Source organism: Enhydra lutris, unplaced genomic scaffold (assembly GCF_002288905.1).
Source record: "Enhydra lutris kenyoni isolate GAN:26980312 unplaced genomic scaffold, ASM228890v2 scaffoldscaffold31, whole genome shotgun sequence".
Classification (NCBI taxonomy): Eukaryota; Metazoa; Chordata; class Mammalia; order Carnivora; family Mustelidae; genus Enhydra; species Enhydra lutris.
Window position 1 is genome coordinate 103,309 of NW_019154115.1, and position 22,223 is coordinate 125,531.

At 36.7% G+C, this 22,223-nt stretch overlaps 1 protein-coding gene across 3 annotated transcripts in view; it reads right to left on the reverse strand.

Annotated features, from left to right (window-relative positions):
* Positions 1-1,711: 1,711 nt before the first annotated feature.
* Positions 1,712-22,223, reverse strand: part of LOC111153306 (ubiquitin conjugating enzyme E2 Q2) — a 73,450-nt gene continuing 52,938 nt past the window's right edge. For all 3 annotated transcript variants that reach the window (XM_022512244.1, XM_022512243.1, XM_022512242.1), the window contains 4 exons: positions 11,217-11,265; positions 10,646-10,741; positions 5,179-5,245; positions 1,712-3,320 (listed from right to left, as the gene is read on the reverse strand). In XM_022512244.1, coding sequence (XP_022367952.1) covers positions 3,289-3,320; positions 5,179-5,245; positions 10,646-10,741; positions 11,217-11,265 — 244 coding nt within the window. In that variant the 3' untranslated portion in view covers positions 1,712-3,288. The remainder of the gene's footprint in view (positions 3,321-5,178; positions 5,246-10,645; positions 10,742-11,216; positions 11,266-22,223) is intronic.

Sequence of the window (22,223 nt, forward strand, 5' to 3'; positions counted from 1 at the left end):
GAAGGCATACAAAATGGCTAATAGACATGAAAAAATGTTCCTCATCATTAGCCATCAGGGAGATCCAAATCAAAACCACCTTCCACCAGTTAGAATGGCCAAAATTAAGAAGACAAGAAACAAGTGTTGGAGAGGATGTGGCGAAAAGGGAACCCTCTTACACTGTTGGTGGGATTCAAGTTGGTGCAGCCGCTTTGGAAAACAGTATGGAGATTCCTTAAGAAATTAAAAACAGAGCTACCCTAGGACCCTGCTATTGCACTTCTGGGTATTTACCCCAAAGATACAGATGTAGTGAAAAGAAGGGCCATCTGTACTCCAATGTTCATAGCAGCAATGGCCGCAATCACCAAACTGTGGGAAGAGCCAAGATGCCCTTCAACAGACAAATGGATAAAGAAGATATGGTCCACATATACAATGGAATATTATGCCTCCATCAGAAAGGATGAATACCCAATTTTTGTATCAACATGGACGGGACTGGAGGAGATTATGCTCAGTGAAATAAGTCAAGCAAAGAGTCAATTAATATATGGTTTAACTTACTTGTGGAGCATAAGGAATAACATGGAGGACATTAGGAGAAGGAAAGGAAGAGTGAATTGGGGGAAATCAGAGGGGGAGATGAACCATGAGAGACTGGACTCTGAGAAACAAACTGAGGGTTTTGGAGGGGAGGTGGGTGGAGGGTTAGGTGAGCCTGGTGGTGGGTATTGTGGAGGGTACATGGAGCACTGGGTGTGGTAAATAAACAATGAATCTTGGAACACTGGAAAAATAAAATAAAATTCAAAAAAGATTAACTATGCCCCCCTTCATCCAATAGTGAAGAGTTGTGGCATCACTTTACATTTTGCAAACCTCTAATTTCTGGCTTAACAGAAGACAGCTGGATCTGCTTCGGAATTCCATCTGTTGTACCATTTCACTGTGTGGCCTCTGGAAAAGTCCACTGTACACTTGTAAGAAAATGCGAGTGAAAATGGCAAATAATGCTTTAGCAAAATAATTTTTACCTTAAAAACCTCCCCCCTGGCACTAGGGGTCTCCAGAGCTCCCCAAACATACACTGAGAACCACTTGTCCAAACTAATCATGATTTATTCTTTTCATCAGCCATTAGTTTAAGGGTGGACACAAGCCCCAGTTCTAGCCAAGGAAAAGTGAAGAATAATATGCTTGGGCAGGCAAGGGAGGCTTCTAAAAGACAAGACCATTATCTACCTCTGGACAGAGTAACACGGTTACAACATCCAGACATAACATTAAATACAAAGATGAAGCCAACATGGAAAAATCTCAAAGCATCATAGCAGAGGCCAGATGTGTCAGGCCTGGAGTTTTCTGACTTCAGGACTTCTTGTGAGATAACTTGATACTTTCGAGTAAGGCCAAGGAAATACTAAAGAAGGAGCAGACTATTATAACTGAGGAAATAGGGACAACTATGGAGAAAGCAGCACTTGGATTTATATTAAGGAATGAGAGTGGGAGAGGGAAAAGGTTGAGGGAAACCTGAGTATACCAAGTCTGTGCACACCATTTCTAGGTTCTCTAGCTTTCTCTTGTTAAATCAATCTGCCTCTGTTCCTCTCAACCCTCTCCTCACCCCATCCCACCATATATAAATCCTATTTTTAAAAAATTCACTCTTGGCTTCAGGTGTTTGTAAGTTCTATTATCTCTTATGAGGGAAAAGTAACAAAGCTATTTTTTAAATGGTTCTTTATTCATAAACTTGATGCAAGTTTACAAAATTTACTGTACATTGCCAAATAAATCTGCAATGAAAAATAAAACCCCAAAAAAACAAAGCATGCCAAATGTGCAGCTGTCAATCTGTTAACCATCAGGATATTAAAGAATTCAATAATGTATTCAGTATTTAGCCTTAGGTTTAAGGAACTTTAATGCTTTAAAGAATTCTGCCTGGTCACTTATTATCTCAGCAACTGGCAATCAGAACTTTATACAAATGTAACCAAGTAAACAAAAATTCCGGAAAATTTTTCTACTGTCCTCTTAACCAAAATAGAACAAAAAGAAATTAAACACACACAATAATGCAGAAGTGCCAAGTTTCTCTGATGTGGTTTACAAAGTTAAAAATTGAAACTTAGAGAAAATGCATAGGAAACACTTTTGAATTTTGTAACTTGTTTGTGCAGAAAATGTGCTTCTGGATTTCATTTTAAAAGTGCTTAATAACTAGAATTTACTTTTAAATCAAACTTGGGTATACAAAAAAATCTATCATCAACCAAACAGGATTGATTCAGGTAAGGCAATAAAATGGAGGTACACTGATTTGAGTCAGGTTTTATAAAAGAATGAACACATGTAGAGTTCCTATTAGTCTTTCAATGCAAAAGCCATGGTTATGACTATAGCAAAAATTTTTTAGAGTCTCCAAATTAGATAACTTTCTGTACATCACTGGGCAGCTTTTGCTCAAGGATTCTTTGTGCCAATCACTTTACAAGTTTATTAGTTTAAAAATGATTGCAACATCCCGTTAATAAAATGGAAACGTAAAATAAAATGATTTAGTATTTTAAATAACTTCAAGCTCTATACTGCAGTTCTTCATAAGAAATACTGAACCAACAAGAAGGAGATTCAGCCCAGCAAGACTCTGATGCCCCAGTGGAAATTACTACTTAATTTACACAGCCTTGCTTTGCTTTGCCTAAAGAGTACAAGTCAATTAAGAGCATATCTTCAGGAAACAATTCATCTCTTCACCTAGCCATAAAAATGTTTAACAATTTAATGACTAGGCTTCCTGTCATTATTTTGGCAGTATCAAAAAATGGTTTTAACTTGAAAAAGCTACTGTGATTTAGAAGACCTTAAATTTTCTAAACCAATATTAAACATCAATTAAACTTTTATTGACTCTAAATGGAACAGTATGTTGCAAGTCCTCATAACATATGAGCTCAATATGGGAGAGTTATCATATTGTCACAACTTCTGTAACCTGATGCTGACTTGTCTGCTTAACAGATTTTTCAAGAAAAGGAGATCATGAGTGGCCAGTATGTGTATTTATCACAAAAAATACAGTAAAGGCCCCACTGCTCAATCCAAGATACCTAAAATGATCAAAATGAAAAGGCCATAACTCATACAGGATATCAATTGACAGATTATCCACTAAAATTATCTATTAGCTAATGTCTTCGGTACTGCTGTTAAAGGGGGCACTCAAAGCTTGTGTCTGCATGTTGGAAAGATTTTCTTTAAAGCAACATTGGTCCAAACATATGTCAGTCAACATATTTAGCCATCTTCCTTTGGAGGGGTGTACCAGCCTGAAACACAATGGGAAAAAAAGTTAAAATACCTTAAATCAACTAGGAGAAATGGCATTTCATTTAAGGTTATAGCTACTTTCTACTTTCTCTACTCATATTTGTCTTGTTTAAACCTGTCGTAAAAATTAAACTTACACTTGAGTTGGTAATACAGCATTTCGATATGTGCACAATATAAAAGTTACTTTCTATGAATAATCTGTATTTGAGTTTCCAACATAAAATTTCTATAGTAATCGAATTTCTAGCTAAAGATGATAGCATGGAACAAGAGCCTACAAGCTCGGTTTTATCTATTTCAATTGTGTAAAAATAAACCTCACTAAAAATAACTATCCCTCAAACCAAATGCTGGCATTTTAAAGTAAGAAGAATCTTGATTGTCAGTAATGCAACGATACCATTTCACCAGTGAGGAAGTCATCTCAGCAAGTGCAGTGACTATGCCTAGGATCAGAGTTAGCAGCAAAAACCAACCTAGAACCCATTTCCTGATTCTGAATCTACTGCTCTTTCCCCAAAGCTAAGCTTATACACACCCACGCTTTCTAAAATACATTTCCATAAACATTTTTGAATGCTGACCACAATGTTTGCTTCAACAAAAAATAAATAAAAGAGAAGAAAAAATGTGACTGTTTCCCAGACAACAAAAATCTAAGCTTTCTATAGAAAGGCTAATTAAATGAAGTACTGCTTAGCAATGAAATGGTCATTGGAACAGTATGAATATACCAAGAAATATGGAGCATCCACATGGTTACGAAGTACTATACAGGTACCTGTGGATCTCCTAATTTAGTGTGCTGTGAATTATTATTATGAAAACCCAGTCTTGCCCTCAGGTTTTATCATTTCCTTCTTCAGAGGCCTGAACTGTTTCAAGTATTATTCTTTCAGAAATAGTCACTGAAAAAGTAAAGAGTTTGCTTTGTGATTAAAATAAAAGTGAGCAGAAAGCACAGATATTAAGTCACAAGCTACCACATTTCTAGTAAAGAACACTTTACTGTGAATACTCTCCTTAAAGAAAACTAGTTCTTATTTATTTACTCTGCACAAAAAAGCATCAGTTTCACTACCATGGCTATAATCAATATCTTGTCAGCACTTAGTTACAAAGCACCATGCAAATGCACTATTCTTTTTCCTCACAAGTTTGGCAAGACAGATATGCTTTTTTAGAGATAAGGAAACAGAAGCTAAGAGGTAATGGGACTTGCTCAGAGATGCAGAGCTAATGAATAACACAAATGGCACTTGAAAAATCAGTCTTCTAATTCCAAATCCACCTCACTGTTAGAGACAATAACTCAAAACATGCATTGTGAATACAAGCAAAATTTAAAGCAGAATAAGGTTTATGACAGATATTTTAAGTTTTTAAAACTTACAACTCAAATACTCTTAAGTGTATGTATACATGCTGAAATTAGAACTATTTTTACTTGAATAAATAAATATGTGTAACCGTCAAAGAGCATTAAGTAGTCTGAAGATGTTTCAGAAACAGCTGGTTCAGGATCCTGATTACATTTACTCAGTATCAGCAAGAACTCCACCTGTACAATTGCCCTTAACTCAGCTCCTATCCTAATATCATACATTTCAAATGAGTAAAGTGATTCATTCACTAATCTACTGAAAAATCTTGACTCTGACTCAGGTTCTCAGTCCAAGTATTTAGGATACAAAGATTTTTGTGTGCATCCTCAAGTTAAGTTAAACTTTTTCACTGTGGTAACAGTACTTTGAGAAATTAAAGCAAAAACAAAAACAAATAGGGTAAGTTATCAATAGTATCTTATATAAAACTTCTATAAATGGTAATAAATACTTATTGAATTAAACGTACCATTTTTCTCATGTATCTGTACAATGGAATTATAGGACTGTTGGGCTCTTGCCAGATTATACTGATTCTGAAAGAGAATTATACATTTTAAATAAAAACTGTAAGTAGATGAAAATCACTGCAAATACTTTATGGATGCATCACCACTATGCTTAAAAGAACACATGAAACTGAATTATATTTCCATTTCAAAAATAATTTTCACTTAGAACCCTCACTTCTCAATTCCATTATTCTCTACCACTTTAGAGGAACAAAACCAAAGTTGTACTACAATAAAAATCTATTTATACTTAATTCATTTTTATAAATCCTCTTACCACTGGACAAGTATAAAGCTTTATAGTTCTAGCACCCCTTTCCACTGATGAATCAAGGTAAAGAATGCTATTTGGACATGAATAAAACGCTAACTCTCTTCCTTGTAACTTCCACCCAAAAAACAACAACAACAAAAAAACAAAACCAAAAACAAAATCTGACCTTTAGGTAAGGTAACCTTAAGCTTTAAGGACTATGTGTATCAATGACATCTTTTTATTTTTTTAAAGATTTTATTTATTATTATTTATTTGACAGACAGAGATCACAAGTAGGCAGAGAGAGAGGAAGGGAAGCGGGCTCGCTGCCTAGCAGGGAGCCCGATGCGGGGCTTGATCCCAGGACCCTGCGACCATGACCTGAGCTGAAGGCAGAGGCTTTAACCCACTGAACCACCCAAGCACCCCATCAATGACATCTTGAGTTAAAAATCTAATATCATAAGTGGCACTGAGGCATTACTAAAGGAGTCCTCTTGTACTAAAGGAGTTTCTTGTATCTACTTAAGATTATATAAGTCATGTATAGCTTATTGTTATTAGCCACCATACCCTGCTTTTCCTCCCAACAAATGGTAGGTAGCCTGCTACAGATACCGTTCTACCCCTTTTCTCACTTAACGTATCTTGGACCTTGTTCCCCCATCAGTGTGCAAAAAACTTAATCTGTTTTTTTAAATCATGAAATATTCCACTGAATGGAGAGTCAAACATTTTATTAATCCCCAAATGGTGGACATTTAGGTTGTTTTCAATATTTTGTTGCTACAATGTAACCGTGAGCAACTCTGCAGAAGTATTTCCAAAGCACTGGTTAAAAGTCCTTGAGTTTCAGAACTGCTGGGCCAAAAGACATACATGCCTTTGTAATCTTGAGGTGTTGCTAAAATAGCCCTCTACAAGACTGTATAAATGGGCTTGCCTACCTGCTATGTGTGAGAATGCCTCTACATGGCTTCACCAGAGTGCTCTTATAAACCTTTGTTATTTGTGACAAAATCAGAGGTGGAAGATGAACATAGTGTGGGTTTGATCGCATTTCTATCTCTGAGGGAGGCTGAGTTTATCTCCAAATGTTCAGAAGCCATTTATTTCTATTTCTGCAAATGGATGTTTTGTAACTTTTTCTTTTTCTAGAGTGTAGCCTTTTTCAGTTTCTAAGAGCTCTTTAAAAATAGTAAAACCCTCCCATAATGTATCTGAAAAACATAACACATGCCATAATGCTATCTCCAAGCTAATGAAAAGTAGTGTTTTTTAGTTGGTCTATATGTTCAAAGGACAAAAATACAATAAAAATAGATTATATATGACAAAATACACATAAACTGAAACTTGCAAATGATCAAGAAGCAGTCACTTCCTAACCCAACTGCCCACCTACAAGATAGGAAGAGAAAAATAAGAACATTAGCCTTCCCCACTCTCAGTTGTCAATAGCATGATCTTCAATTACTAGTTTAAAGAGACTGCCAATGCAGAGGCTTTCCCCTAACAGGGAGTTAGCCCCTTCTGTTTTCTACTTCACTGACCTTATTAACCCCTTCTTTCTACTTTCTTCCAGCTTACTTGACTGTCCTTTCTAACACTAGGCTAGAGGCTTGGTTCATTTTTATTTTTTTAATGGATTTTAGAGCAAGGAGTATTCCCTCTGAGCTCTCATTTAATTTCCAGTATGCAGTGATTTCACTATTGCTGTTCTCTAGCTATTCTGTAGTTTTCATTTCAAAGCCCCAGTAAGGGCTATTTCAGTTTTGTAATTCCACAAAAGGAACATTTGTTTTCTGATTTTGTTATTATAGTTTTTAATTTAATTAGGATTGGAGAATGACATCTGTCTTTTTTCTACTTTCAAAATTTGAAGTTTTCTTCATTGACCAGGATTAGTTTCATGAATGTTGCAGACAGAGAGAGAGAGATGATAGAGAAGGAAAGAGGGACAGAAAGAAAATTTTAGTATTTCCATTATGGTTCAGTTCTAAGTATTTTTAAATTTTTGTATGATTTTTTTAAAGATTTTCTTTTTTTATTTGACAGAGATAGATAGCTAGAGAGGGAACACAAGCAGGTGGAGTGGGAGAGAGAGAAGCAGACTCCCTGCTGAGCAGGGAGCTGGTGGCAGGCCTCGATCCCAGGACCCTGGGATCATGACCTGAGCTAAAGGCATTCAAAGATTTTTTTTTTTTTAATCATGATTTAGAATTGTGTTTAATTTCCAAATTCATGTGCATTTTTTATTAACTTTTCACTACTGCACTACTGACTTTTAACCTTAATTGCATTATATTCAAATTCCATGGCTTATTTTTAAATATGAATTTATGATTTTTCCCATATTTCATAAATGCTTGGGAAAGATGTAGTGCCTAACTATTGGGCACAGAGTCCTACAATTGTCGATTAGACCTAGCTTAATTTGTTATTCAAATCTTCTACGTCTTTCACATATTTAACTTACCATGAACAAGGTACATTAAAATCTCTCATTATGATGGTGACTTTGTCAATTTCTCCTCTGGTTTCACCACTTTTAAGTATAGTAAACAGATGATTATTACTATATTTTTTTTTATTTTTATATATAAATTTTATTTATTTATTTATTATATATAATAAATTATTTATATATATATATATAAAATAGTTTTATTTATCGCATTTTTAACCTATATTTTGATGCTATTTTAATAAGTAAAGTAAGTAATTATTACATCCTCCTGGTGATTGACTTTGATCATTAAGGAGTCTATAATGCTTCCTGTTCGAAAATTCTACTTAGATACTATATAGCCATGTCATTTTTTTTTTTTTAGTGTATACTGGCATATATTTATCATCTTCTCTCCTTAAAACAACAACAAAAACTTCTCAATCTTTTTCTAGCCTCACAATTTTTTTTTAAAAAGATTTTACTTATTTGAGAGAGAAAGAAAGCATGTAAAAAAGAGAGAGAACATTAAGTGGAGGAAGAGCAGAGGAGGAGGGAGAAACAGGCTCTTCCCTGAGCAGGGAATGTGATAGGGGGCTTGAGCCCAGGACTCTGGGATCATGACCTGAGCTGAAGGCAGACACCCAAACGACTGAGCCACCCACATGCCCCTCTGGCCTCACAATTTAAACATACTTACTAGAAACTGCTAGATTTTGTTTTATTAACTCAATCTAACTGGTAACTTCAGTCCATTTATACTTGTGACTTGCCTTTACCACCTTACTTTCTGGTTTCTATTTCTCTTGATTTTTAACATAATTTTATTATCTATGCCTGGAGTTCCAATAAGACTTTTTTTTTTTAAAGATTTTATTTATTTTACAGACAGAGATCACAATAGGCAAAGAGGCAGCAGAGAGAGAGAGGAAAGCAAGCTCCCTGCTGAGCAGAGAGCCCGATGCGGGGCTCGATCCCAGGACCCTGGGATCATGACCTGAGCTGAAGGCAGAGGCTTTAACCCACTGAGCCACCCAGGCGCCCCGCCAATAAGACATTTTAGACCTCAATTTGATCATCACCTCTCAACTTCTACCATAATGTTTATTCCCATGTTCTTTTCTGTACGACACTATGATTTATTTCTTCTAACCAATTAATTCTCCCTTCTGATACCTAACCCATCTATTGTTTCTGATTTCAACTATATTTTCATTTCTGTAAATTCTATTTCATTCTTTTTCAGATTTGTCTCATTATTCCTGATGGTCTCATTGTTGGAACAATTTTAGGATACTTTTTTTCTTTTTTTTTACATTATGTTTTTCACATAAACATTTTCTCATAACTATAATATCTGAAGTCTCTATTCTGTGTGTCTGATTATTCAAAACGTAAAGTCTTTGGGAATATATATCTCATTTATTGTTTCTACCCATTCTCGTGTACGCTGGCTTGTTTGCTTGTGATCCTTCATAAATTCACATGTGCTTGATCTTAACTTTTAAGAATCCTGTAGGTCTAAATCAGAAAAGCTTTCCTCAGAAAAGTATTTATGTCTGCTTCTGATGAGAACTGTGGATACAACCAACTTGAGAGCATTTTAGCCTCCTTGGAGAATTTCAAGATTACATAAGGGTCTCACATTTGTCTTACCAATCTCACTCATTTATAAATAAAAGACAGTACAGGTAGCACCTCCCCATCTCCCTTAAAGAAAAACTAAAAACCAGATCTCTCATCTGAATGGGATCACTCACCAGAGTGTAAAAACTTGATGTCTTACTACATAATCACTCTACTGACATGTTTAATACACATAAAATATATACATTATTAAGAAATTCTAGTTAAATGTAGTTAAGCAATTCACTAGACCTTCTAAAATATGTTATTTTATTTCAGTGTGAAGAAATAGCTGTTAATAGAGCTCAAGTAAAACCATTATTATATAGTACTATCCCAAATAAATGATTTTCATAATAGCCTTTAAATTTTTTGCTTCTTCTGTGAGCTAAAATTGTAGTGAACTCATGTTTTGATGTGCGATACAGTTATAAATACACATTTAAATATAATATTATTTGGATAGGCATCTAGCACAAAATTCACACAGACCTTTAGGAACATCCAAATTTTTTAAGTAGTTAAGTCAGGATAATTTCCATCAACAAATATTTTTGCAAAATATACTAACTTTAGAGTCTTATCCTTGGTCCATTTAACTGTTTACAGATAACTACAATTAGACCTGGAAAGAGGTTTCTGACATAGTGAATAAAGAACAGAACTCCATGGGTAAGAGTATATATATAAAAGTAATAACACCAGACTGTCTGGTTCCAATCCTCATTCTGCCAGCTGTCACCTTACACAAGTTATCTAACTTATATGTGCTTCAGTTTTCTCATCTACAAAATGAGGACAATAATAATATCTACTCTTAGGTCAGTAAAAAGATTGAAATAGTACCTACAAGTAAGAAGTTTAGATCAGAGCCCAGCATATAAATGCTCACTGGAAATTAACTATTATAACATGATCTCAATTTTGGGAAACTTCAAAGTAAATATAATTTTTAACTTCTTAGTATGTACATACCAATATTAGATTTAAAATTATAGACATGTTTACCTATAGTAAGAATAACAAAGACTAAAAGAAGAAGAAAAAGCCTCATAAGGTAACAGAAAATATCTGATCTTCTTAATAAAAGTACCTTATTTGCTCCAAACTGCACTCTGGCTTTGCCTTTGACTAATGTGGCATTGATCTGCATGATAACTGATTCTATTGAGTAGGCACTGCTCCAGCCCTATAGGAAGAAGAAAACACTTTTGTAACACACAATGGTACTTTTGATTTCCACTTTGGAAAACTTAATAAAATGGCACAGAACAGCTTGACAACAGCAAGACCATGTTAAGAAGTCTGTATACAAAAGAAAAAAGTAAAGTTGGACTGTTCCTGAAATCTTGTAAAACAAAAAAATAAAACAAAAAAATCCCCCTATGTTCTAAGTATCAAACATAAGCAAATTATAACCTTATAGAGAAACTGTTCTTGCATAGATTAAGTGCACACACTTGCATAGATTAAGAACCAAGTACAGTGTCATTTTATTGGTTTGCCCTAAGTAGCTTTTCATTACTAAAAGTAGATGCTCTTCAAAACAATTTTTTTAAGTGGGTGGTATTACATCAGAGCTTTTCCACTTCAAAATCTAATTTACATCATCAAAACACTCCATTCAGACTGAAAAAATATGAGTACCATAAGAAAATAGTCACCTGTTTTGTGAGAAGTTCCATACATAGTGCTCCACCGCCCAACACGTACCTTAAAAAGAGAAAAGGAATCATATTTAATTCTCTAGATCTCAATGTTCCTTCTTAACTTTTAAAGGACCACCACTAAGAAGTATGCATACAAGTAAAGGTTAGAAGATAATATGCAAAAATGAGAACAGTGGTTAGTTACGGTTCTAGGAATAAAAGGGTAGTTAAAAAATTCTAATGTCAGCACTTTATTACAGTCTTAATTTTTTTTTTAAATAATGGTTCTTAGAATACCAAAGACTCTAAGGATATCAGAAACTAGGACTGTAGCCCTAAATATTCCAGAGAATAGGAATGTTATATTCATCTGAAAATTTCTCTACCATCGTGTTAGTCAAGCACCAACTTCACCCTATCTATAATAATGAACATAATAGGGTATTTGATGGTTAAATTGCTTTTATTCACACTTTTGTGAGGATCAAATCATTATGACCATAGAGAGCTTCTCTCTAGGACTCCTCAATTTCTCTAATCCTGAGAGCTATTCTCTGAACCAGACAAATTTTGGGAATTTCCCAGATCTCTTTTAGGAAATCCTTATATAGATCAAGATTATTCAACTTTTTAACCCTATCTCAAACAAAATAATTTCATTTCTCCTTTAATGTTATTTTAAGCTTCAAAATATATGAAATACATGCCTAAAATAAAATCAAGGCAAAGGAAAGGAAATTATAGAAGAAAGATGATAAATCTTGAAAAAACATAAGCTAAGACCACAAGTCTGATTAGATCTAAGTGAACACCGAGTCCATTACAAACTTTTTTGTCCTCTGGGACTTTGCCCATGCCTTTCCCTTGCCTAACATTCCTCTGGCTCCCTACTCTTCCAAATGTCCTCTTTTCCTCCAATAAAACTTGACAAGACAATTCTAGCCTGTAAGTTTTGCAATCTTGGCTAGCCAAATGCATCCTTGTGTTGACTAAACCAAACCACAGAAAAATAAGGAATCTAAAAACTTCTACTGTAGACCATTATTATTAGTCATAGTGCAATTATTTGATAATGGAAATTATTCAATAATTCCCACATCCTGGAGAATTTAAGGAAGTATCTCCCTTACCGGACTGCACCAAACTCTGGGAACTTCCACAGATAATGTTTATAAGAGGGAAAGAAAAACACTTCAAAACACTAAATTTAGGTGGAGAATCAGGAGATTTTAAACTTCCTTGTATATTCTCCTAGATCCCTAAAACACAGAAGTCTATATCCAGTCATTTGACTTTCCCACTAGGCTCAAAGAGTATCTTGTATATAGTGGCTTTAAATAAAGCACTTGCTGCTTGAACAGAATTAGAAGATCCATGTTTTGATCTGGGTTTTGGTTTCTCCACAAACTGCTCAAACTCTAATAATCTGTTAATGAGTTGACACTATTCTTGATCCTTACACTACAGAAATGCTAAATACAGACAGGTACTCAGGGGCTGATCTTAAGAAAAGGAGTTATGTGGACCAGCCCAGGTTACAAATTATCCAAGTACCACCTTTCTTTTTTTTTTTTTAAACATAATTTTATTTTTTCAGTTTCCAAGATTCATTGTTTATGCACCACACCCAGTGCTCCCTGTTATACATGCCCTCCTTAATACCCACCACCAGGCTTACCCATTCCCCCACAACCCTCCCTTCCAAAACCCTCAGTTTGTTTCTCAGAGTCCACAGTCTCTCAAGCTTCATCTCCCCCTCCGGTTTCCCCCAATTTTTAACACTCCACTCTTCATTCTGGGGATGGAGAGTCTTTCAGGTGGGAAGGATGCAAGTTTTTGTACTCATGAGCCAAAAGAAAGTACATTTTATACAAGGCCATAACTACGCAAATGTTTGTTGGATGTCTAAACAAAAGAAACAGTTCTCGTACCTACATAAAAAGTGAGGTAAGTAAAATTTTCCTTAACATCTATTAGCAGCATGTATACCTAACCTAAAAGGAGTGATTGATTCTACTTCCAAACTGAATCATATTCATTTTATTAATATATGCTCCAAACCCTTACTGCTCTGTCTCCAAATAGTTCCTGCTAAATATTAAGACAATTCAAGGATAATAGAATAAAAAAATTAAAGGATCATTTAAAGATAATATGCCACATACGCAAGCACAGTAATATTTTCAACTTAAAAAGCTGTGAGGTACCTGGCTGGCTCAGTCAGTGAAGTTTGCGACTCTCCATCTTGGGGGCTATGAGTTTGAGCCCAGTGCTGGGTTTAGAGATTACTTAAAAATAACACCTTTAAGAATAATAAACCAAAACAAAAAACAAACGAACCAAACAAATAAAAAACCCCAACCAAACAAACAAATAGCTTCAGTTTCCAAAGTTGTATAGCAAAACTTTATCCCTAAACCTGAGCCTCTTCAGGCCATTCATAATCTTCATTATACTAGGAAATTCTTGCAAGAATGTTTGCTAGCTAACTGCCCCATCCACAAGCTAGCATGATCATTTAAACTACATTTATGAGGGGACAAGAGAAACCATTCATCAGTAATAAAATATTTACACAACATGATTAAGTGATCCTGAAAAAGAGATGGGAAATGTAAAATGTTTATATTATAGTCAAATTCTAGACTATAATCACATTAAATTAAAAAAAAAAAAAGGAAGGCTTACCCAAGCCAGGTAAAACAGTCCTGACCCTCCCCTTTCTTCAGGTAAGGAAATAAACTATAGATTGTAAGAACAGAGCCTTTAGATAGGAATAAAAGAAACTGCCAGCACTTAAAACCAGACTATTAAAGACATGTTCCCTTAATACAGACAGAAATAATCCATGGTCATCTAGAAGTAGAAATACTCTCTTCATGGACGACTGGGGCACAAATAATAATTGGTATTATATCAACCAATAAAGAAAGCATTTTCAGTTGTCTACAAATAGCCACTCAAAATGTATTAATGAGATAAAAAAGAAATAATCTTTATGATTCTCTCTCAAGTTACTACACTCTGATCTGACCTAGGCAAGAAAGAGCAAAGTACTGATAGCTCATAAAAATACCAAGCCTTGGTGGGGCGGGGCGGGGGTGTACCTGAGTGGCTTAGTCAGTTAAGCATCTGACTTTGGCTCAGGTGGTGATCTCAGGGTCCTGGGGCTGAGCAGGGAGTCTGCTTGTCCCTCTGCCCCACCCTCTCTACTCATGCACTAGCTCACTCTCAAATACATAAAATCCAAAAATATTATAGAAAAAGTAAACCAAGCCTGGGAATTACAGATTACCCTAAATTGTCTATATCTTCCTAACTTACTGCAATTCCCTATCTCATTCATTGACTCACAAATATTTACTACACATTTATATACTGCAAACTGAGCCAGAGTATACACTGAAGAAAACTGACAGGACACTGTGCATTATGATGTGTACCTTCTAGTTAAGATTACAGATGTTAAACGAATAATACAAAGCAGGGAAGGGGGACCCAAAGTTCTAGGAGAAGGAATAACCGGGGGGGGTGGTTAAAAAATGTGGTAGTCAGAAACAGCATCTGTATGAGTAATGCACAAGTTGAGATTTGTAGGAGTTAAAAGGGTGGGTGGGAGTAACATTCTAAACAGAGGAATGTATGTTTAAAAAAGGTTATGAGGAAAAGAAGAGTTTGCTGGGTACTGGGGGCCGAAAGACATCCAGTGGGGCACCAGCTTTGAGAGCAGTGTGGTACAAGAGGATGAGAAAGAAAGCCAAGGACAAGATCACAGACAGCCTGTAGCATATGGTAAGGGCACCAACCTGTAAGAGCAATCAATGGAAAGACATGGAAGAGTTTAAGCAGGAGAGCAATATAATCAAACACACACTTGCAAAAGATCACTTTAAAAGCTTACATGAGGGAAGGAACATAAGCAGGAGTCTGGTCAGAAATCCTCTGAAGTGGGCCATGTGAGAACTGATAGTAGTAGCAACAGAAATGGAGACAAGTAACTGGATCTGGGAACTCTCTGAGAAGGAGAATCAGAGGACCGATGTGGGAAAGGAGGGTATAAAGAAGAACTCCTATGTTCAATAACTGAGATGGGGACCTGGAAAGAAGAGGACTTCATGTTTTCATGCTATAGAGTTGGAGATGCCCATGTATGAGACATTCAAGTAGAGATGTCAAGAAGGCAGGCAGATACTGGGAGGAGAAAAGACACATAAAAACATGATGTATGAAACCTGGGAGTCACTGACATAGGAGATATTTTGAAAGCCATGGGAGCTTTTTCAAAAATGCTACTAGACTAAGTGGACCTTTACACAAAACTCTCTGACTTAAATCTCATACCTTATACAAAAGTTAACTCAAAATGATTCAGACTTACCTATAAAATGTAAAACCATAAAACTTTGAGAAAACACAAAACAGGAGAAAATCATCAGGATCTAGGACAAGGCAAAGAGTTCTTAAATTTGACACCAAAAGCATAATCCATAAAAGGAAAAACATCTATAAACTGAACCTCATCAAAGCTAAAATATTTTTGCAAGACACAAGATATTAAAAAAAAAATCTGTTGTGTTTCCATACACTAGTAATGAAATAGAAGTAAGAGAATGATCCCATTTACAATTGCATCCAAAAGAATAAAATACCTAGGAATAAATTTAACCAAAGAGGTATAAGACCTGTACTCCAAAATTCTAAGACACTGGTGAAAGAAATAGAAGATGACACAAATAAATGGTAAGATATACCATACTCATGAACTGGAAGAATATTGTTTAAATGCCCATATTATCCACAATCCATAGATGCAGTGCAATCGCCATCAAAATACCAACAGTGTTTTTCACAGAACTAGAACAAAAATTCTGTTGTTCCACACAAATCTTAAGAAGACCCAGAACAGTCAAAGGAATCTTAAGAAAGAACCACAAATCTGGAGGTATCACAATTACAGGCTTCAAACTATGCTATAAAGCTACAGTAATGAAAACAGTATGGTACTGGCACAAAAAGAGACACACAGATCAATGGAACAGAATAGAGGCTCAGAAATAAACCCACACATACATGGTCAATTAATCTATGACAAAGACAAGAATACACAATGGGGAAGAAAGACCATTTCTTCAATAAACAGCTTCAGGAAAACTGGATAGCTAGCTACATGCAAAAGAATGAAACTGGACCATTTCTTACATCATACACAAAAAGAAACTCAAAACGGATTAAAGACCTAATTGTAAGACCTGAAACCATAAAACTGCTAGAAGAAAACATAGGCAATAAACTCATAAATCATCCTCAGCAATATTTTTCTGGCTATGTCCCCCAAGCAAAGAAAACAAAAGCAAAACTAACAATGGGGACTACATCAAACTAAAAAGCTTTTGCACAGCAAAGGAAACCATCAATAAACAAAAAGGCAACCAGTATACAGGAAAAAATATTCACAAACGATACATCCTATAGGGGTTAATATCCAAAATATATAAAGAACTCATGCAACTCAAGGCCAAAAAACCTAATAATCCAATTTAAAAATCAGTGGAGAACCTGAAAAGACATTTTTTCCAAAGAAGACCTAGAGATGGCCAACAGACATATGAAAAGATGTTCTACACTAATCATCAGGAAAATGCAAATCTAAACCACAGTGATACATCTACTCGCACTGGTCAGGATGACTCGTATCAAAAAGGCAAGAAACAAAAAGTCTTTGCCAGGATATAGAGAAAGGGAACCCTCATACAATGTTGATGGGAACGTAAATTGATGACATAGTCCCTATGGAAAACAGTATAGAGGTTCCTCAAAAAACTAAAAAGAGAAGTACCATATGATCTAGTAATTCTATTTCTGGGTTTTTACCCAAAGAAAATGAGAATACTAAATTGAAAATATATTTATTGCAGTATTACTTATAATAGCCAAAATACAGAATTAATCTAAGTAGACACTTGATAGATGAATGGATAAAGAAGTGAGGTCTATACGTGCACGTGCACGTGACACACACACACACAATGGGCTATTACTCAGCTTTAAAAAGGAATGGGATCCTACCATTTGTTACAATAAGGACAGACCTGGGGTATTATTCTAAGTGAAGTAAGACAGAGAAAGAGGAATACCATATGATTTCACTTATATGTGGAATCTGAAAATAAAGCAAATAAACAGCAAAAAAATACAGACAACAAATTTTTTTTAATAAATTTATGTTTTAATTAAACATATAACGTATTTTTATCCCCAGGGGTACAGGTCTGTGAATCGCCAGGTTTACACATTTCACAGGACTCCTCATAGCACATACCCTCCCCAATGTCCATATCCCACCACCCTCTCCCATCCCCCCTCCCCCCAGCAACCCTCAGTCTGTTTTTTGAGATTGAGTCTTTTATGGTTGGTCTCCCTCCCAATCCCATCTTCTTTCACTTTTTCTTTTCCTACCCCCCAACCCCCCACATTGCATCTCCTTCCTCATATCAGGGAAATCATATGATAGTTGTCTTTCTCCGACTGACTTATTTCGCTAAGCATAATACCCTCTAGTTCCATCCACGTCGTCACAAATGGCAAGATTTCATTTCTTTTGATGGCTGCATAGTATTCCATTCTGTATATATACCACATCTTTATCCATTCATCTGTTGATGGACATCTAGGTTCTTTCCATAGTTTGGCTATTGTGGACATTGCTGCTATAAACATTCGGGTGCACGTACCACTTCGGAGCACCACGTTTGTATCTTTAGGATATAAACCCAGTAGTGCAATCGCTGAGTCATAGGGTAGCTCTATTTTCAGTTTTTTGAGGAACCTCCACACTGTTTTCCAGAGTGGTTGCACCAGCTTGCATTCCCACCAACAGTGCAGGAGGGTTCCCCTCTCTCCGCATCCTCACCAGCATCTGTCATATCCTGACTTGTTAATTTTAGCCATTCTGATGGTTTGGGGTGGTATCTCATTGTGGTTTTGATTTGTATTTCCCTGATGCCCAGTGATGTGGAGCATTTTTTCATGTGTCTGTTGGCCATCTGGATGTCTTCTTTGCAGAAATGTCTGTTCATGTCCTCTGCCCATTTCTTGATTGGATTATTTGTTCTTTGGGTGTTGAGTTTGCTAAGCTCTTTATAGATTTTGGATACTAGCCCTTTATCTGATATGTCGTTTGCAAATACCTTCTCCCATTCTGTCAGTTGTCTTTTGGTTTTGTTGACTGTTTCTTTGCTGTGCAAAAGCTTTTGATCTTGATGAAATCCCAATAGTTCATTTTTGCCCTTGCTTCTATTGTCTTTGGCGATGTTCCTGGGAAGAAGTTGCTGTGGTTGAGGTCAAAGAGGTTGTTGCCTGTGTTCTCCTCAAGGATTCTGATGGATTCCTTTCTCACATTGAGGTCCTTCATCCATTTTTAGTCTATTTTTGTGTGTGGTATAAGGAAATAGTCCAATTTCATTTTTCTGCACAGACAATAAATTTTTGGCTGCCAAGCCAGGGGATGGGAGGAAAGTGGCATGGGTGTGGGGGAGAATAGGTGAAGAGGATGAACAGGTATAAACTAAAATCTCAGGGATGAAAAGTACAGCATAGGGAATATGGTCAATAATATTTTAATAACTTTGGTGACAGATGGTAACTGCAGTTATCACAGTATGCATTTTGTAATGTTTAAAACTGGCAAATCACTAGGTTGTACACCTAAAACTAATAATATCATTCATCAACTACACATAAATTTAAATAGATAAACTAAAAACCTTTGCTCTCTAAAAGACTATTAGAAGGGTAAAATGAAGGTACATACTGGAAGAAATTAAAAACCACATATACAACAAAGGACTACAACGCAGACCATATTTTAAAATCTTTTCAAAATTCAACAACAGAAAACAATCCAATTAGAAAATTGGCAAGAGACATGGATGGATATTTCATGAAAGAGTATATGAAACTGTCAAAAACATGAAAAGTATTTAATATTAGGAAATATGCATTAGAGAAATGTGATTAAAACCACAATGAGGCGGGAGGAGAGAGATGGCGGGGAAGTAGGAGGAGGCGCCATTTCAACCTGTACCCTAAAATGAGCTGATTACCTACCAAAGAACTCCGATCACCCATGAAATCAGCCTGAGATCAGAATTATACATGTCTGGATCTCTACAGGGGCAGAAGACGCCAGTGGGCAGGTAAAGTGGAGTGGGAACATCGGACTGATATCGGAAGATAAACAAAAGGGGGAGGGAGCCACCAGAGGTGACCATTGGAAAGTAATACCCCAATACGAATGTGTCCTGCGTCTGGGGACCAGCATTAACTTGGGAGTCTGGTTGAAAGGACTCAAAAGGAGCAAAGGATCGTGAGGGGAAACTGTGGCATTGGGGCGGTTAGGGACAGGGGCTTAAGTCCCCGGACCCAGGACAGCCACCACTGGCGCTGAGCCAGAGAGAGAGCGGTGGAGAAACCAGGTCTTGGGCCCTGAGTCGCCAGCGTGCCTAGAACACGCGGGGTCCGGCTCCTGTGAGGGGCTGGGAGCCTTGCAACCAGCAGAAGAACAGACTTTTTGCAGTCTCCACATGAGCCCCGAGCCGTGCTATCAGAGCCTGAGACGCAAGCAATCCCACACCCTCCCTTGAAAGAGGTGCACAAAGGCGCCAGCCCGGCGCTCTCGGACCCAGAAAGACCAGGCACTCCCAGCCCGGGCCAGCGGGAAAATCTCAGTGTGCGATCGCTGCTTGGAACATCTCTGGTGGTCTGGAGCTGCCCAGACAGCCTCTGCTGTCGTGGTTTTGGAGACAATCAGGAGTTTCTGTGTCCCCAGGGACCGCGACCCGGAACGTGCTCTGCCAGGGGCCGAGGGGGAACTTCTGTGCTCTGCAGAACCTAGAGGGGAACAGACTGAGGCTTCTCTCTTGAGAAGGAGGTCGGGGTGCAGTTTGCTTTCCTCTAAACCTCCAAAAACCATCAAAAGCTGTCAAGGCGAGAGAAAACAAATGAACAGACATAAAAACCTCCAGAGAACAAAAGCCTGAAAAACCAGTTTTCTCAGAGCCCACCCCCTTGAGGGGGGCGGGAGGACTTAACTCAGGGAACATTGCCTGAAAACCCACGTGGCAGGCCCCTCCCCCAGTAAACCAACCAGGAAAAAAAAGAAAAAACAAAAAAAAAGACAACAAGAGAACAACCACCACTACTTCATAGATACAATTTTTATTTTTAATTCGTTCCCACTATTCTGGTTCATTTTTCTTTTATAGATAATTTTTTAACCTATTTCCCATCACAGTGAGACGACCAGTACATCAAATTCCATAATAACCTTTTAACCTGAACTTTTTGATACATATACCCGTGTTTTTCTTTTGCTATTTTTTAAATTTTTTTAATTTTAGTTTAGTTTATTTTTTTTATTTTCTTTTTTAATATTCATATAGAGTTAAACTTCAAGGTAATCCTCTTTCCCCAATCAATGCTACCCCTAGAGGTAAACCAATTTTTAATCCCCTTTTATCTTAGGAAACTTGAGTCCTTTAACAAAGATACCAAGATACATCCAGGAGGAATCAAAATAACCTTCCGCACCCACATGAGAATTTATAACCACTCTACCATCTTTCTATTCCACCAGTGTTTTTGTGTATTTGTGCTTGTCCTGATACTATATAAATCTTATACTTGGGGTTCTTTTTGACGAGGTTCTTTTTTTTTTTTTTTTTGTTTTTTTATATATATATATATATATATATATATTTTTTTTTTCCTCTTGTCATCTAGTTTTATCAATCTTTTTGTTGGTCTATTTTTGTTTGTATACTTCATAAATCTTACCTTGGGGCCCAATTTGGCTGAGAATTCTCTTTTATCTTCCATTTTTTTCCTGTCTCTCTCTCTCTCTCTCCTTTTTTTCTTTTACTTTTCTTTTTCCTCTCGTTTGGGTGGGGACTCCTGATTGCTCAGAAGCGTTCCAGGGTGCACCTTGACTGCACCACAGTCGATACATCCAGCTACATCAGTTCAGCCATCTCTCACCAAAATGACTAGGTGGAGGAATGCCCAACAAAATAAAAAAACAGAGGATGGGCCTCTGCAACAAAGCTAATGGCTATCGACATAGACAATATGTCGGAAAGGGAATTCAGGCTAACAATTATCCAGGCAATAGCTAGGTTGGAGAAAGCCATGGATGACCAAACGGAATTGATTAGGGCAGAACTGAAAGCCAACAGGGATGATGTTCACAATGTTCTCAATGAGTTCCAATCTAATCTAAAACTCTAAAAGCTAGGGTAACTGAGACAGAAGATAGAATTAGTGATCTGGAGGACAAACAGATAGAGAGCAAGGATCAGGAGGAAGCCTGGAACAAACAGCTTAGAAGCCACGAAAACAGAATCAGGGAAATAAATGATGCCATGAAACGTTCCAACGCCAGAATTATTGGAATCCCTGAAGGGGAGGAGAAAGAAAGAAATCTAGAAGATATAGTGGAACAAGTTCTCCATGAAAATTTTCCCAATCTCATGAATGGAACCAGTGTTCATGTACTAGAGGCAGAACGGTCTCCCCCCAAGATTACAGAATCTCAAAAGTCCTCGAGACACCTCATGGTAAGAATGAGGAATCATAATTGTAGACAGGCTCTCTTGAAAGCAGCTAGGAAAAAGAAGCTCCTTACATACAGAGGAAAGCCCATCAGAATAACGTCAGACCTGTCCAGAGAAACCTGGCAAGCCAGAAAGGGCTGGCAAGATATATTCAGGGCACTAAATGAGAAGAACATGCAGCCAAGAATACTTTATCCAGCAAGACTGACATTCAAAATGGATGGAGAGATAAAGAGTTTCCAAGACCGGCAAGGCTTAAAAGAGTATGCGACCACCAAGCTGACACTGCAGGAAATATTAACGGGGATTCTATAAAAGAGGAAAAATCCTAAGAATATCATTGAACAGAAATATGGAGACAATCTACAGAAAGAAAGACTTCAAAGGTAACACGATGTCAATAAAAACGTAT